The sequence below is a fragment of the Aythya marila genome (assembly GCF_965140915.1).
Source record: "Aythya marila genome assembly, chromosome: 3".
Lineage (NCBI taxonomy): Eukaryota > Metazoa > Chordata > Aves > Anseriformes > Anatidae > Aythya > Aythya marila.
In genome coordinates this window covers 104,267,862-104,286,040 of record NC_139044.1, presented here as the reverse complement: position 1 = coordinate 104,286,040, position 18,179 = coordinate 104,267,862, and the positions used below count along the sequence as shown (strand labels likewise).

At 37.0% G+C, this 18,179-nt stretch overlaps 1 protein-coding gene across 1 annotated transcript in view; it reads left to right on the top strand.

Moving 5' to 3' along the window:
• The first annotated feature begins 3,111 nt into the window (after nt 1–3,111).
• Nucleotides 3,112–18,179, top strand: part of NOL10 (nucleolar protein 10) — a 48,915-nt gene continuing 33,847 nt past the window's right edge. Inside the window, exons 1-12 of the mRNA XM_082758355.1 lie at nt 3,112–3,233; nt 3,720–3,765; nt 5,078–5,176; nt 6,054–6,131; nt 7,838–7,875; nt 9,598–9,734; nt 10,401–10,466; nt 11,941–12,001; nt 12,512–12,597; nt 12,947–13,025; nt 14,071–14,220; nt 16,530–16,596. Of these exons, the coding sequence (XP_082614481.1) occupies nt 3,168–3,233; nt 3,720–3,765; nt 5,078–5,176; nt 6,054–6,131; nt 7,838–7,875; nt 9,598–9,734; nt 10,401–10,466; nt 11,941–12,001; nt 12,512–12,597; nt 12,947–13,025; nt 14,071–14,220; nt 16,530–16,596 (973 nt within the window). The 5' untranslated portion in view covers nt 3,112–3,167. The remainder of the gene's footprint in view (nt 3,234–3,719; nt 3,766–5,077; nt 5,177–6,053; nt 6,132–7,837; nt 7,876–9,597; nt 9,735–10,400; nt 10,467–11,940; nt 12,002–12,511; nt 12,598–12,946; nt 13,026–14,070; nt 14,221–16,529; nt 16,597–18,179) is intronic.

Below are 18,179 nucleotides of genomic sequence, written 5' to 3'. Positions count from 1 at the left end.
TATCCTGTACAACCTACAGAATAGTGGTCTGAAAGGTGTAAAAGTTTAGTAAACCACATCATCTGGGTAAGGCAGTTCTTCAGCCCCTTCCCATTTCAAACCAAGTACAGAGCTTGCATTGGATCCTAGCTGTAGTCTCAAGCCACAGGAATGCTTTGCATGATTAATTTTAGAAAAGCTATATTCTCATAAGCTTCTTAAGGTTAGAATTGTGTCAGCTGACACCAGTGCTAACAGATGAGAAATGCTGTTTGCTGTAGTGGTGTTAGCTTTTGAGGATACTTCTGTATGCATGGATATTATAGTGAATAAGGTAACATCCAAGCTGAAGGGTTGTCAGATTTATGGATTCTACAGTTCAAACTATTTTATTCCTAAATGTTTCTGTTGTAGCAATGTCACTTTTTTGTTTCTTATAGTTTCACATTCACCTTGGTTCCTTTTATTATAATGAAAAATATTATGCTACTTATTGATTTGGTAGGAAATTTTCAAGGAAACATGATATTAATGCCTAAGCAAAATAGAACTGAATGTTTTATATTATCACTTTTTCCACTTTTATTCTGACTTCTTAATCTCCCCCCACCCTCCATTATAAATTTTTCAGTTCTGGATGAAGCAGCAGTGAAGGTGGTGGAAGGAAGGATCACGCAGCAACATAGCTCCTACCATGGGATATAGGAGTGTGCTGCATACCGCTGCTAGCACGGCTATGGCAGCTCCTGTGTCCCCTGCCATTTCCCTAGCTCGGACTGCGTGCTGTGCCATGTGACCTCAAAGCCACTTCATTCCCTTGTGATCATCATGTGTCTTTCTGTTCCCTTTGATCCATCAATGCAAGGAAGCTTTGTGTGACTTTGCCTTTCTCTATGTTTATGAGTACTTCTTCATATGTCACACTAGTGTGCAAAACACAGCCTCCAAATAGTCATTAAAAGCATTAATACCTTATTTGAAATATCTCCCCAGACAAATTTCTCTAACAGGTAATCAAACTTAATTACCTAGACAGTTATGACATTGATCTTAATGGAAAAGCTTATGTTTTGTCTTGCAAAACAGCAACCACAGAGCTGTTGTTCTCTATAAAACAATTTATACAGCTACTATATACATTACCTGCATAGTCTTCCAGTAATGTCTTTTTTTTTTTTCCTCTGCTTAAAAAGAATCTTTTAAAATCCTATTTCCTAGTCCTGCAAGTGTATTACAGTAGTAATGTATTTAAATTAGTCTCAAATATCTCAGTGAAGGAACTCTTAAAATGACTTGATAGTAGATAGTAAAATACTGTTATTTAAATGAAAACATTTCCACTTATTTTAGGATTAACGTGCAAAATATTTCTCTATCATAATTCCTTAGCTCTATGCATTTATATACTGAATGGATATTGTCTAGTTACCAATAAAATAAGCAAAGATCCCTTTCAGTTTGCTTATCACAATAACATTCCAGAACACCACTGTATCTTGTATGTCACAAGGTAATGTCCACAATAGATTTTGAAACCAGAAAAGAAGAGAAAAACAACAACAAAACAAACAAACAAACAAAAAGCAACCAAGAGAAATTATTTGCTCCTAGTTGAAAGCTCTCACACCTATTTGCAGTCAGCACACCTAACTACTCACCTATATTAATTGAACTAAAAATCTGAAAGTATATGATTACTACATACAAGAAAGATTCATTGTACATATGAAGCAAAAAGTTTAATCAAAGCTTCAACCGCATCATTCAGATTTTGATTTTTTTGAACTTATCTGTAACACACAGATCTGCTGCTCCAAAATTATCTGGACTGAAACTTTAATAGTCCACATTCTAGTTGATCTTTTACCTTTAAACTTTATAAAATGTCTCAAATGTGTGACCGGCCATGCTCAGATTTCTCAGCTAGTGATGGTCTAAGTTATTAGACAGTAGAACCTAGAAAAAAGATTGAGCTCACCCCGAAGTAGACACCTGGTGGCTAACGTGCTACATTGCTCCTCAGGCATCATTAACTGCACTCACTAGGGATGAGTCAGGTGTGAGCTTCTAGTGCCATTTGAGATGTCCTTGCACGACCTGCCTGGCCTCAAGCTCATGCTGCAAAGGGCATGGGATTTCCATAGGTCTTGTGCCAACACTATCTAGGTGTCTTGGATACCATGCGGCATCTCAAATGCCTTTAGACAACCCACATTTAAGAAGACTTAGCTCTCTGAAGACTATGAAGACTTGAAGATTTATGAAGATGTGAAGTCTATGAAGACTTAGCTCTCTGAAGCAGGAGCTTAGCACCCACACAAACACCTATATTTTGGTGTGTTGATCTTGTGTGAATCTCAGCTGTAAGACCCTCTAATGATATGAAGCAGAAGAGTTTCTTCTAGTCAAGAAATTGGTACTGTCGTTGAAATACATCATCCAGGGAATATCATACAAAAGATTTATTTGACACAGCTTCAGTTTATAACTTGTAGCAGAATTATGCCTTGTTGTGACACAAACTCAGTCGTTGCAACTTGTAGCAGAATTGTGTTGTTGTGATACAAGCTCAGTTGTGATTTTGTTTCTAGAAAATATACAAATTAGATACATATAATTTCTGTCTTAGCTGTTCTTGTAAACTAAAATAGGAATGGTAGGACGTTTGCGTGTCCAGTCTTATTCAGACGGTGATGGTACAAAGCACTAACAATTTTTTATTTTATTTTATTTTATTTTTATGTTTGCTGGCAAGATGCTGCTCAACCAAATTCTGATTGATTGATTTTCATCGACAGTGGGCAGGGTTCGCTGTAGGGCAAGAAAATCAACCTCCTCAGCCGCGTCTGCACAGGCTGCTCCTACCTCTGCCATTTGGCTGTGAGGAATGGCCACACTTCGGGCAGACAGCAGGCGCTAAGCGTTAAGGTTATAAAATGGGATTTTGCCTAACACCTCCCTCACCCAGTGACAACTTATCTACACCTCGGGGCGGGCTGTGAACGTCCCCACTCCCCCTCTACGAGCTGTGGCGCAGCACAGCCGCCACACCACACCACACCACCCCCGTCCCCTCAGCAGCGCCCGCCTCACGGCGCACTGCTGCCGGGTTAAAGCGGCAGCCCGGAAAGCCAGCCGCTTTCCGCTTCCCCTCCAGCCGGGAGGAAGAGGCGTGCGAGGCCGTCGCCATGCAGGTCTCTAGCCTCAACGAGGTGAAGATCTACAGCCTGAGCGCCGGCAGGAGCCTCCCGGAGGTGAGCGAGGGGCCGCTCCCCAGGGGCCGCCCCGCGGCGGGCAGGGCTGCGCTCGCCGCCCGCCGTGAGGGGGCCGAGGCCCGCTGTGACCCCTCGAGCTGCTGGCCCCCGTGCTGCGGAAATATTTGGGGTGATGTTTCGTCCTAAAGCGGCTCGCAAGCCTGGCCTGACCCTCTTGTGTGGAACGGGGAGGATGTGTAGCTGAAAAACGGTTTTAAATGTTTCATGTGTTAAAGTACAGTTTGAACACGTGTGGCTCTCACTTTAGGTGTGCTGTTCTACAGCCTCTAAAACACTGTTTTTTAAAGTGTCTTTAGTAATGATTAAACTTACTACTAGTTTTTTTAATATAGTTAAAAAAAAACAAAGCCTCATGTTCCAGACAGATCCTAAACTTCCTACTTTTTCCAATGTGATAGGCTTTAATAGTTCTCTGTGCCCATTACATGTGATAAACTTAACAGTGATTTACGTGTTTCTGTACAGTGGCTCTCGGACAGGAAGAAAAGAGCGTTACAGAAGAAAGATGTGGGTGAGTTTCTCCGTCACTTGGTCCTCAGCAGTACGAGGTGGCACATAAATGCCATGCAAGGCCAGAAGCAGGCAGTTAACAAATACAGGACATTCATGCAGAGCTCATTTTAATCAGTGCAAATATAAAGCTATAGGTAATGTTAGAAGGCCATACTTCAGCATCCTATGTAGTACTGTGTGAATAGAGCATTACTGCTATTGTTTTACGTTTCTGGCATTAAATATTGAGAGATTGTAGAGATACATGGAATGTGATGGATGCATTCCATGTATAGTTCATGATAACCTCCGACTGTATGCTCCTTCATGCATTTTATTAGAGTGCAGGAACTTCGTCGTTTTAGGCTAAACTTGTTATATGGAATTTTGTTATGTCATATTGTTATCTGGAATATTGTGTCCAGTTCTGGGCCCCTTAGCTCAAGAAGGAGAGGGAACTGCTTGAGACAGTCCAGCACAGAGCCATGAGGATGATTAAGGGAACAGAACATCTCTCCCTTATGAGGAAAGGCTGAGGGAGCTGGGTCTCCTTAGCTTGGAGAAGACAGAGGGGTGACATTATTTATGTTTATAAATATGTAAAGAGTGAGCATCAGGGGGATGGAGCCAGGCTCTTCTCACTGACATCTGATGATAAGATGAGGGGCAGTGGGTGCAAGCTGGTACATAGGAGGTTTCGCTTAAATGTGAGACGAAACGTTTTTTTTGTTGAGGGTGACAACACTAGAACAGGCTGCCCAGGGGGATTGTCTCCTTCTATGGAGACATTCAAAACTTGCCTGGACCTGTTCCTGTGTGACCTGATATAGGTATTCCTGCTCTGGCAAGGAGATTGGACTAGGTGGCCTTTCAAGGTTCCTTCCAAGCCCTAACATTCTGTGATACGAAGTAAAATATGGCTATTTACATACTGTAAGAAGCATGGTATAAAACAAATTAAAAAAAATGCATGGTTTTAACACAATGATGGAATATATTATACAACATCTTTGTTGTGTAGAATGTGTGATACACATTCACTAATATTTTACACAATTTGTAACCTAATTACCATCTCAGAATGTCTATTAGACACCATGTTTTGCAAGGTGATAGCCTGCTTCTGGATGTTAGCAAACTTTATAATAAAGTTTACCTGATAGTGTGTGGTAAAGGTGAATATTTAAGTATCATTTGAAAGATCTTGAAAGATATTCCCTGTGTTCAGTGAACTCAATGTGCTTCTAAAAAATCATTGCAGTTTTTGGGACCGATACAATAGTACTAGCTTTTGAAATAATTTTATGTTTTGATATTTCTTTTCTTTGTAGATATCCGTAGAAGAATTGAACTTATTCAAGACTTTGAAATGCCCACAGTTTGCACAAAGATTAAGGTATCAAGAGATGGACAGTATATTATGGCAGTTGGTGAGTTAACTGAGGGTCCCTCTGTAGCAGAGGCCAAAAGTACTAGAAACTTTTTAATGCAGAATTATTTTAATATTTCAGGTAAAATTGATGGAGTTCACTGCTTTAAATGGAGCTGTGAATAGATTTTGGAAGCCTATTTTTAAGATGTAACACAATGAATGTCTTAATAGTGATGTTGTGAAAGGTTTATTTTTAGAATACAGATACCCTTCTATTTATAATACAGTTGAACACTAAGTTCCAAATTATTTAGGATATATCCTAACTTACATATCCAAATTAACATATCCTAACTCACTGATGTGGTTCAGTGGAGGACTTGTTAGTGTTAGGTCAGAGGTTGGACTAGGTGATCTTCGTGGTCTCTTCCAACCTAGATGATTCTGTGATTTTTATTGTGTGTTAATAAACTTGCTTAAATAACTTCTAAACATTGTTGTTTGAGTATTTTTTCTAAAGGATGGAAGGTTATGCTAAATTTTATAACTGTCAGAGCAGGATCCTAACATGAATACTTTAGTCGGATTTAATAGCAGAAGGAGAGTTGATCTTGCAGATTTACTGGAAGATACTACTAAGTACTGTGTGACGTATTCAGTACAAGAATGTACATAGAGAGTACTTTCAGACACCAAAGCAAAAAAAAAAAAAAAAACAACAAACAGGCTTTTTGGAAATATAACCTTAGGGATTGTTTTTCCAGTTGCTGAGGCCTTGTTAAGATGAGAATATTCATAGTTGAGGTGCATTAAAGACTGTATGCATAAGTGTTTTGTTTATTTGGTGTTTTTTTTTGTTTGTTTTTTGTTTGATACATACTTTAATGTTATCTTTTTGTTTAAGTGTTTTACTAAAGATCAATTTGTTCTTTCAGGAACTTACAAGCCAAGGATCCGCTGTTATGATACCTATCAGTTATCCCAGAAATTTGAAAGGTGTTTAGATGCTGAAGGTTAGTATAAGCTATGGCTGCTAGTGCATGATGTATTTCATATATAATTCAAGTTGGACTTCAATACAAATTTCTCTCCCTGTGCTGAGGGGACAGATTATATTTCAGAGAAACACAGGAGTTTAGAGTAAAATCCCATCTAGTCTTTATCTCTGTATTTTTCCTTCTTTTTCTATAAAGTTCCTTCCTCTCTTGGAGCTGTATGAAAGGAGTAAGATCTACCCTGAGCCAGTAAGCGTGGGGCTCAGAGAGTGAATGTGGCTGAAGGCTGCTCTGTTTGGGGAGTGCTGTGTGCTTATGATGGTTGGGTAGTGTCCAGTTCTACATCTTTTTTCTTCCCTCTGTGAAACAGAGAAATCTTTCTGAGGGTAGTTTTTTTGGTTGGTTTTTGGTTGATTGGTTGGTCTTCTTTTATTTGTTTTTTTTTTATTTTATTTTATTTTATTTTTTTTTGAAACAAGGCTTAAATGGCAGCATGCGGAAGGCCCTAACTTCACCCTTTTTGGGAGTATTTTGGAGGGAGAACAACTGTGGTGGTGAAAGCGAGGAGTCATCTAGAGGATGAGAAGGGAGAATCTGCTGAAACTTAGGCTAGGAGAGGAGGTAGAGCTGTTACAGCTTTGAAGCTTGAAGTTTTAGGGTGTATAGTGTTGGAGAAGGATTTTGTTTGTTGTTAAACCAATGGCAGAAGACTAATACAGAGGAAGACCTGAATCTCTACTGAGAAATGGAATTGCTCTGACTTTGATATGTGATGTAAAAAAAATAAAATAAAAATGAAAACTGCCTTAATTAGGTCAGGAAAAGAGGAGTAGGGCATGATAATGTTTCCTTAAATGGTGCCTCAGTACTGTAAGGAGTCTAGTAGAGTAAAGAGAAGGTGCTACAGTGTACTATGAGGGGAGACAGTAGGAGAAGCTGGGGAGAGGAAGGTGAGGTAAGAGAGACCCACTTTGAAAGAGAAGTCACTGTAGTAGTAAATTGTTGCAGTTAATTAGAGCTTGAAGTTAATTTTTCTGAACTGGCTTCTACACTGTCAAGTATGTTTAGCTTGAATTGTAGCATAGAGTCACTTCAGGTAATCCTAAATGAGTTACCTCATTTAAATGGAAACGGTTTAGATGAAGCAGCTACTCCCTAATGTTCCTGACCCACCTTATTTAAAACTAGGCAAAGTTCAATACGTTGCGGTCTTCAGCATAGACAGTAGCTATTAAATTTTGGACCCTTTAAGCTTTTTCTGTGGAAGCTGACTCCTTAGAAACGTCAGGTCTGCAGATCTGCATGTTGTACATCTGACCCCACGTTATTTTTTATTTATTTTTTTTTTTTTTATAATTTTTGACAGTTTACCAAAGATCCATGGACCACATGCTCACTCAAAACCATTTCATTAAACATTCCCCAAGCCAATAAATACATGGCTGAGCATTGTGTTGAGGAACATGTCAAATGTACAAGAATGACTAAAAAGATTACAAGATGCTTCATAGGTTTCTAAAGTTTTCTGAAACTACTTATTTTGCAAATAAAGTTATATAATTAAAGATTTTATCACAATGTCTGTATTATGCATTGACACCTGTGGGGAATACTTATATGACTAAAGGTTAGAATAAGTGTAAATATTTTCAGGATATATGCCAATGTTTGCAAATAAATTTGCTTACTTAGTTAACTTGAAATTCTCTTGCTCTCTCCTCTAGTGGTTACATTTGAGATTTTATCAGATGATTACTCAAAGGTATGTTTAATGTTTTCAATGTATAAATGAGAAAATTGTGTAATATGTATATTAAAATGTATTTTCATATATAGTAAAGGCAGTCAATCAAGAACTTTTGGAACAGATTTTTTAAAAAAACAAACACAAATCAAACAGGATAAACATTTTTTGTACCTTTTAAAATGTTTTTTGTTTTCTTTACCTCTTTGTATTATAATTTGCCTTACCACTTTTCAAGTCTTTTGTCTGCAGTAGAGAAAAGCTTCGTATAACGATCTATCCTATAACCAAACTAATGTGAAAAACATAATTAGTTTCTCTTGTCAGGATAACATTCAGTTATAATCACTTGTGACCGTAGCCCACATACTGTTTGTTATTTTTTTGAGATACAGAATAGCTACCACTGGGTTAGATTGATTTGCTGTAGAAATGATAATTATAAGCATAGGAATGAGGCAAAAACTGGAAGAAAGTAATGTGTTCTTTTATGAACTTCTGTACCAGGAAGGAACAGATGAATTCTTAGAACGGTTAGCCTTTTTCAGGTTCATAGTTATCAATTCAAATTTTGTTCAGGATCCAAAAATTGTGAAACATTGTACCAGATTGCCTCCTCCTCTAAACTTTGCTTTGTTGATTCATCAAGGTGTTATGTGCCAAATGAAATACACAATTTAAGCACATAATTTTTCTGTTTCCATTAGGACAAGACATTTTTAATTTGTCATGGTATTTTTTTTTTTCTTAGAAGAGACCTTAGCATTATTGGTACAGGCTTGTCATAATGAAAATTTTCATTTAATCAGAGGCACTATCATCTAACCTTCTAACTCAGGTCTTCTCAAAGTTTTCCCCTGTGAGTTTCCCAAGAATGTGTGTGAACACAAGTGGATGAAGAAGGTGACTGGTACAGTAGAGTCACCTCCTGCCTGTCTGTGGGATAAAGTTTCTGGTTGTAAAGACCAAACAGTTATTTGAGAGGCTGAGAAATGTATTCTCAACATGTTCAGCAGTCTTTTTGACTTATTACTAACAGTAAGGCTTCTGTGTTTTTTGAAACTGAAATTGGTACTGTATTGCAGACTGAAGCCTTGACAACCTTAGCTTCAATTTCATTTTCCTGAAATTTACTAAATAGCTAGAAATAAAATTAATTTGAAGTAGCTGTCTTAATTTTTTAAGCATGGTAAAAATAGGGAATGGTACTTCATAAAAAATATAAAAAATATTTATTGGTAGGGGACACCTAGAGTTCATTTAATGCTTGAAGCAGGACTTGTGCCAGTAATCTCAAAAACTGCAAGCATTGAGGTTCCACAAATTCACTGAATAAATTGTTGTAATGAGCACTGTGTGGAGAAATGAAAACACATTCTCCCCCGTCTGCTCCCACTAACCTCCTAAGGTATCATTTTGAGGGTTGTTGGCATTTTCACAGTGAGAGCACACTTGGCTCTCATTCATGTTGATAGCCATAAGACCAGTTAACGTCTCAGTGCTTTCCTAAAATTTAGACTTGGACTAAGTCTTAGACTTAGGAGAGAGTAATATCTTTGGTAATGGAGCTTTTGCTGTGGTTGGTGAGAATGAAGAAGCACTAGTTAATTCTATTATTTTAATGGAAATTATTTAACTGGGTTATGGCTAGCCTGCGTGAGCTTGGAAAAATCTGAGGTTGTGTTATGAGTTGCTGTCATCTGCTTTGGTATGTTTCAGTTCTTTCTATTTTATTTTCAGATTGTCTTCCTGCAGTGTGACAGATTTGTGGAGTTTCATTCACAACAAGGCCATTACTACAGGACAAGAATACCAAAATTTGGTAGAGATTTCTCTTATCATTATCCATCATGTGACCTGTATTTTGTAGGAGCAAGGTATTGATTACATAGATTGTTTTGTTTCACTTGTTAGGAATGTTTTCCAACAACAGAATGAATATTAAAATACTAGAAAAGTTAAAAATGTTATTGAAAAAGCAGTATTTCTTTCCAAATAGAGATTGTGTATGTAAAAAAAAAAAAAAAAAAAAAAAAGTATAAGTCTAAGATTAATTTAGTTTTTCATTGTTTTAAGACTTTCATTCCTTTAATGATTTGTTAGCTGTTTTGTTAACAAAATTGCAATTCAGTGTACTGTTTTAAAAGTGTTTGACATCTAAGTAAGGAAAATGAGATATAAAACAACCAACATAGCTTTTTCTTACTGTTAGAATAGGAGTAAAACAGTGTTTCACTGTTTCAATGTTTCACATTTCAATCACATGAAATAATTAACAGAATTTGTGAGAAGACAGTAAAAATAAAATTTGTTTCAAACTTTGAAGATCTCATTTTGAGAAGAGCTTTTAGTAATCCAAGCTGTAATGCAAACTGTAGGAAATTTAAGGATGTTAAAAAAGGGATTAATGCATCTTTTCCTGGCAAAAGAGTAGTTGATAGGGTACTGCGGAGTAGTAAATAGCACTGGTGAACGTACATGTTATCCTTTTTTCAGTATTTGTAAGGGAAAGGAGTAATTGTGATTTCTTTTTTTCTTCGTAGTTCTGAAGTATTCAGGCTAAATCTGGAACAAGGGAGGTTTCTCAACTCCCTGCAAACTGATGCTTCGTAAGTGTCTGTAATGCACCATATCCGTCTGTCTTCTTTCCACCAGGTGGAACCAAACTCCTAATATGCTCACCATCTCTACTGTATCTGAATATTCCCAACTGTGTTGTAGAGTTGAAAAGAAACATATGCCGAGCCTTAGCTTGACTTTATTTTATGTTCTGTAATTCTTTGTTCAAGTTTTTACATTTTAAAACATTCACAGAAGAAAACTCAATTAAAATTGCTTAATGTAGACATGTAATAGGTATTATATAACTTGATCTTAAGAGCATTTCATTAAAACTTTGCCATTACTGCTCAATTTAGTTGTCATATAGAGATCTGCCCACAGGGTATGTACTTTCTCAGACATGTCTTTGTCCTTCTGCTCTTGGAGTAGCCCAAAGATATTAAATATATATATATTTAAATATATATATATATTTAATATCACCAACATGTGTCTGATACTTTTGAAAACCAGACAGTAGCAGCAGCTGGGCTTCTTTTGTGTGGGGAGAGGCAGATGAGAAGTAGAGACCTGAGAAGATAAAAGTGGCTTGTTGGTGAGCAACAGCTGGTGTTCAGTGGGTAGGAGAGCTTACAGGAAGAAGAGGTATTTGGGCAGGCTCTACTGTATAAACTGAGTAGCAGCAAAAAGAAAAAGGGGTGTGGGGGATAATCCTGGAGCAGGTGAGCTAGGTCTTCAAGCATGAAATCTGAATCAGGGAGAAGAAACTTGAAGATGCGAAAAGGCTGTTAGGCAGGGGAATTGGATGAGTTATAGGTGGAGGTCTTGGAATAGGAACACTTGGATTTTTTGGGGGATGAGAAGTATAATCAGAAATATTTGTATTTTGAAAGAATTGTTGGAGAAATAGAGGGCTCCATGTTGAGCTGTTGAGGGAGAAGAGGACGGGCTGTTCATCAGAATATGTTGGAGATGTGTGCTTCTAACTTATGTCATCAGGAAGACCTTCTGATGTACTTGAGTCATTTAAGACTACAGTGAGCAGAGCAATATATAAAGGTGTGGTGGTGGGTGGTGGGCATGGGCAGAGGATTGTAGAATCATTTGGGTTTGAAAGAACCTGAGTCTTAAGTCCCCTACTCAAGACTTGGTCAACACTGAATTGAAATGAGTTTGCCCACAAGGCCTTGAAGGCTCCGAGTGTAGAAATTCCAGAGCTTCTTTTGGCAGCTCATTCCAATAGTTAATTATCCTCAAGGCATAAAAAATATTATCTTCACATCCAGTTGGAACCTCACCCATCTCAAGTTATCAGCACTGTCTCTGATTTTTGCTGATAGCTCAGAATTCTTGATAAACTCCTCTTAAGTATGAGAATCTGTTATTAGGTTGCCATCCGCACATGTACTCCCTCCTCCCCCCACCGCTTTTGCTTCTCCGGGCTAAACAATATGTGATTACAGAAATCTTTCTAGTTACATTATTCTGAGGTCATTAAACTTACTTATTTTTCTGTTTTAGAGAGAATAATGTCTGTGACATAAATCCTGTACACTTCTTGTTTGCTACAGGGACAGCTGAGGTAAATGTTTGCATTCCTTTTATTAAAAGGGCAGCAGTGTTTGTATCTCTTTAATATTAGTTTGCATGAGGATAAGAAGAAATCACAACAGGAACCTACGTAATTAATTTGATCTCATTTGCTGCGTTAAGTATAGATCTGTTAAACAAGATGACTTTTTAGAGTGTGGTGAAGGTACAATTTTGGAACTGTCTTCATTGCTGAGATGCGTGAGATTTTGCAGATGAGGAAAAAATAGCTTTGTCTTGCTTAAGAATATAGCTATCTGTAGAAATTGGATAGCCTCTGTACCCAGTTATGGGGAAATTTAGCATTAATCATTTTCATTCAGATCACATTTGTTTAAATGCATATAAGCTCCATATATTTAATCTGTGTTTATTAGTACAACTCATGTCAAACTAGGAAATTTGATTAATTATTCATAGATGAAATAATTTATAATTTTATTCAAACACAATATCAGGTATTTGTTGCATAAGCTTGAAATATATTTTCTGATCTGTTCAGGGTAAAGTGGAATGCTGGGATCCAAGAACTAGAAATCGAGTTGGGCTGCTGGATTGTGCTTTAAGCAGTGTGACAGCAGATACAGAGTGAGTAAAGGCTACCTTTCAAAGTGCATTCTTCTATTTCTTATTTTATGTGTGTGTTTGTTGTTTTTTTTTTAAGTTTTGCTTTTAGAAACCGTTCCCATTTTCCATCAAAATCTCTCATAGTGTGAATAGAGGGTTTTTTTAGTCACAAAGAAACTGAGCTATTACTGCTCAGATCAATAACTAATTTTCTGTGCAAGTTGTGAATGGAAACAATTTCGCTTCTTGAAGTAGTATTTGAGTGGTATCTATAAATTAATTTACAGATACTACTTTAGCTATTTTTAACATTTAAAGTATTTGCATCCTTACAGGTAGAATGTCTAACTGTAAGCATTGTGCTTTGCAGGATAGATTGTTTACCATCTATTTCGGCGCTGAAATTTAATGGAGCTTTGAAAATGGCTGTTGGAACGTCTACTGGGCAGGTAGACTTAACTTTTTCTGCAACAGTTCTTATAAGATCCTTTTCTTGCAGTTGCCAGTCCAGGTCTCTTGTACGTTGAGTGCACTTAATGCAATATAGATATACAATAAGATAAGTATTTCTAAGACCATAAATTACACGTGTAGAGCAGCAATAGTCATTGGCAAAATTAATTTGCAGTTTAACAGATTATCTTGTTCTTTAGAATTACCGTAGGGTTGGCTTAAAATCATCACAACCTCCAACCTAGGTAACTTCGAATTCTGCAGTTTTGACTTAACAGTCAATTATGTGAGGAAGTTACAGCACTTTTTTTTTTTTTTTTTTTTTTAGAGACTCTGCCAGTGCCATCTCAATGCAAAATATAAGCTGTATCTTGATGATGGCTGAAGAAGCAGAATTAATTGTCTTTCAACTACTGTTTTTCCCCCAAATTATTAGTATTCATATTTGGCATATGAAAGATTTGAGGTCTTTCTCAAGTTGCAAAGGAAATTTTTGAGATAAAAACACAGGTTTCTGAAAGATGGCCTGTACTCTCCATTTCTCTCAAAAGAATAATTGCATTCTGTGGTGTTTTCCTGAGTGAAAGTGATACTCACAAAATCTAGAAGGGCATCTGAAAATTTTAATCTTGTGAGTAAGAATAACACAATAATCTAAAAGTGAAATACAAGTAATTAAGAAATACTAAGAGTCTTGAAAAGAGTCATTTTTTTCAATTTTAATTTCAATAGAAATTAAAAAGACTTTAGAAAGATGGCAAATTCTTGAGTTCGTATTTAATTTTTCTAGACTGAAGTATTTCATAGTTAAAATATATTGTCAGAATAAGCAGGGCTCGCTTAATAAGTCATTTTCAGAACTTGAAATGATTTCTTTTATGGAGATCCTGTCCATGTTTTTAAACAAACAAGCAAACAAATCTCATTTGTTTTTCTCATCTCAAGATGTCTCATCTCAAAAACATTAGTTAAGGCCTAGTGTGTGTGATTTCCTCTTGATCTTATAATATTGTAAGTTTAATCTGTCTCTTATTCTTCAAGGTTTTATTATATGACCTCCGGTCTAATAATCCATTAATAGTCAAAGATCACCAATATGGCCTGCCTATAAAGTCAATTGAGTTTCAGCATCAGTTGGATTTAATTATCTCTGCAGATTCTCGAATCATAAAAATGTGGAACAAAGATACAGTAAGTATTTCTCTGCTGCTGCATTCAGATTTTTTCACTTTTTTTCTTCTGCAACTTGAATAATGAGGCTGAAATTGAGGGTGGGAAGCTGGGTTTTTAATGTGTCCTAATTTACATAGCATTTGGCCTTGTCTGGCTAAAAAAGCTGGTATCTGGGAAGGTATTCAATAGCCTGTCAGGTGTAAAGATATACAAACAGCTAAAAAAAACAAAAACAACAACAACAAAAAACTATATATCTGCTTAAGATGCTTCTTTCAATAGAGGGACTTAAACACAAAGTATCTTAGCCATTGCTCTAGTTTGTATGTTTCTCAGTGTGCTTAGAAACATCCGATTCTGACTTTTCATCAGAGGTCATTCCAGTTCTCTGCTCAAAAAAGGGCAACTTCAAAGGTAGATCAGTTTATGAACTGTTAAAATCAGGTCCCGCTTGTTTTCACATAAATTTATTTAAATTTTGTATCTAGGCATAAAACCTGCTTCAAATTACAATGTTTATTAAGCTGTATTAATGGATTATGTTGCAATAGACAATATCTTTATCCCTGTCTTTTGCACCTATAAGTGAAGTTGCGATCTGATTAAGACTTTCTTTTCTTACCTTACGCTATTCTTGTCCCCCATCAATGCAGCTTGCACAAGATATGTTACCCTATACATTCATAGTAATACCACTGTAATTTGGTCTGGTCTACAGGACTATCATTAATCATTCTAGTCCCAAAAACTTGCTCCATTCTCTATCTATGATTTTCTAGCTGTGTAATGTAACAGTAACATATCAGGAGCAGTTATAGTAGTTTAGAGGCACTTATTTTCTAACTATTTCAGGCAGTCATTTCTCTATTGTTGTATTTCTTCATGAACTTTCAACAGCCTCTTTTTCTGAGATCGCAAGCAGTTTTTTTTGTAAGCTTTTCTTCAGTTACTTTTTATTGTTTTAAAGGGCAAATAAATTATTGGTTATTATTTAAAACATCTGCAGTGGCCTCTCTTCATTTTCCTAGGTATAGATATTTTCCTCTCTGAGAATGAAACACTAAGGTTTGTCAGGTGGCCTCTGCAGTGGGAAAAGGGAGGGTTTCTTACTGCTGGAAGGCAAAGATAGCTTTGGACTCCTTCCTAGAGTATGTTCCAGCTGGCTCCACCTCTCCCAGATGTTGGTTCTTGACTATCTCTGGCTGGGAACCAACTGCAGAGGCAGACTGTGGGGTGGAGAGCATATGGCTTTGATACCAGAATAGCCCCATGCTGAGACGTGCCTTGGGGTGGGGAGTATGAGGCTTTTGTCTGCTAAGACTGGCGTGGGGGAGGACTCTTATTAATCATCGGGGAGAGACCAGAGGTGGGTGGGGTAACAGCATATAACTGGGAGGGAAAGGAAGGGCCCAGAAAGGTAGGTGGGATTGCTGCAGGGAAAGAGAAAAGAGGAATAGGATGAAAATTTGCTCTGTTCCTGTCCCTCATTTAGAACCGTGTAGGCATGTACTCTCATGCTTCGGATTCTGTGGCCCAGTTGTTAGACACACTTCTTTAACTGGCTGTCTTGCATCTTGGCTTACAAGAGCACCTGTATTTTGTCTGGGTTTTTCAGACTCTGTTCCAATTCTTAAGTTTTTTAAATATGTTTCTTGCTTATACCATGTTCTTAAATAACCATTAAAACTTCATTTCTGATCTAAGCTACATCCCAGTGGATGCTTACATTATTTTTATATAATTTTGTGTTTAGACCTCTTTAATACTCAGTTTGTAATTTACAAATAAAGTGCTGAGCCATATTTCATTTTAGGTAGACATGGGCAGGGTGGAAGAACCAAGCTCCAGAATGAAACTCCACTCCCCATCCATCATTTCAGCTAATGTACTTAACAAAATGGAATTACTTAAAACTACCGCATTCAGACTTGAACAAAATGAGGGTTACACTGGCAATGTACCACGAACTTATGGACCTCATCCTCCTTTTACATAAAATAAAATAAAATGAAGCTGAACTGACTTGAATTTTCAACACAGAAGTGTAAGCCAAGAAATCAGAGGTGCCACAGTACATTGCTGTGTCCTTGATAAGCAGTAGACAACACTCCCTTGTAAGAGATCTGATAGGAGACAGAACACAGTACAAGGTTTCTATGTTATGATCAGATGCTTTAATAACATTTTATTGTTCTGCAAAATCTCTGCCATCTTGATACCATCATATTTCTTAGCTTCTGTAATGGCTATTCATAATGTTTATATTTACTAAATTTAATTACATTGTTTGGAATTCTTTATAATCTATTATCTTCCTTCAATTACAGGGGAAGATTTTTACTTCAATGGAGCCAGAATATGACATCAATGATGTCTGTCTTTATCCAAATTCAGGTACATTAGATATATTAATGTCTTATTAAGTTCAAAAGGGAAAGCGTGTGTTAACCCAAACTGTGGCTTTTTTATTTAGGCGATGCAAATTAAGTCTACTTTTCTCCTTATGACAGAACTAAGAAAAACGGTTACATGCTATTTAGCGTCATTGGTTCCTCTTCATCTTTATTAAATCGAAGACCTTTGCAGTTGGAAGCTGTTGTGCTGTCACTTGAGTGATTGACCTCTTCTGCCCTTTCAAATACCTGAAGTCATTCATAAGAGAAGGAATTTTGGCCTTTTGTCTAGGCTAAGCTCCAGATCAGTTAGAGCTTGCTTTCTAGAGATAGGAAAAAACCTCTTTACAATGAGTTTACAAATTTTTACAAATGTTTATGGCCATTTGATCTTTCCTGTTTTTTAGTTATAGTACTTACTGTGCCCTGGTTAAGCTGCAATACTTTTATTTGTAAGTGTAGAATTCTAAATGCACAGATCTGCGTGCTTTTTTTTTTTTTTGGACTTCTCAAATTTGGTGTGTATTGTACTACCATGTATTGAGGTCAAAAAAGAGGTCCACTTTTAACTAGTTTCCAGATCCTACTTAGTGAGGAAAAAATACTTCACACAGTAGTGGTTGTATTGTGTAAAATATTTTTGCGTGTACTGCACTAAACTTTTAGCTTTTAGTTGCTTAGTTCTTAAGGAGTATACAACACCCATTTCCTGTTTAGAAAGCAGCACCAAATAAGATGAAAGAAAAATTAGGGCCTTTAAGATGTCAGAGGACAAAATTCTTGATCAGAGAATGCCTGTGTTGCACTCTGCTATTATCTTAATTTCAGAGAGGTAGCAGTGAAGACAGAGCGACTTAGACTTTGATTCATACCAGCAGCTCAATTTCAAGATTGTAGATAAGTGAGATTTCTAACGAGTTAAAACTTATCTTGTCTTTTCTGCCAACTTCAGTTAAGAATGTCTTTTTTTTTTTTTTTTTTTTTTTCTTTGGTAAGATGAGAACTTAAATACTAAGTTCTGCTGAGAAGGTAAGCCTTTTTGACTTTATGCAGCAGCAGCAACGTAAGGGTCTGCAGGATCTTGGTGAAATTACTAGCCCCTTTCCATGCTGCTCAGATTCACCCCTTTGAAAAAGAATAGTCTTCCAGTACTTAGCACTTGGACTGTTTTTTTTGTTTGTTTGTTTGTTTTTTCCTGAGCCTTCAATAGTGTATCAATAGCAATCTAATATATTTGTTTTTCCCAGATTAATGTGCCAGAAATACTTTAGGCAAAAAATTGAAGCCTGCCAAAGAGGGAGCTTACAGCATGGCGCTGAGGGTGCATCTTGTGTGCTCTGATTGTACACGAGTTCTTCTGGGGGTGTTGGAGAGCAGCTGTAGTAACAGTGTGGGCTGTGCAACACGGGTACCCAAACCTGGTCCTCCCTCTTCCACAGAGGCCCCAGGAAGAGCACTACAGAAAAAGGTCATTGAAGTGAATTACATTTAGCATCTCATCCAGGTTTCACCTTTGAGCTTAGCGATTTGATCCAAATGAGTCCTGGAGTGAATGAACATTCATGCGGTGTTAATAACGAAGGG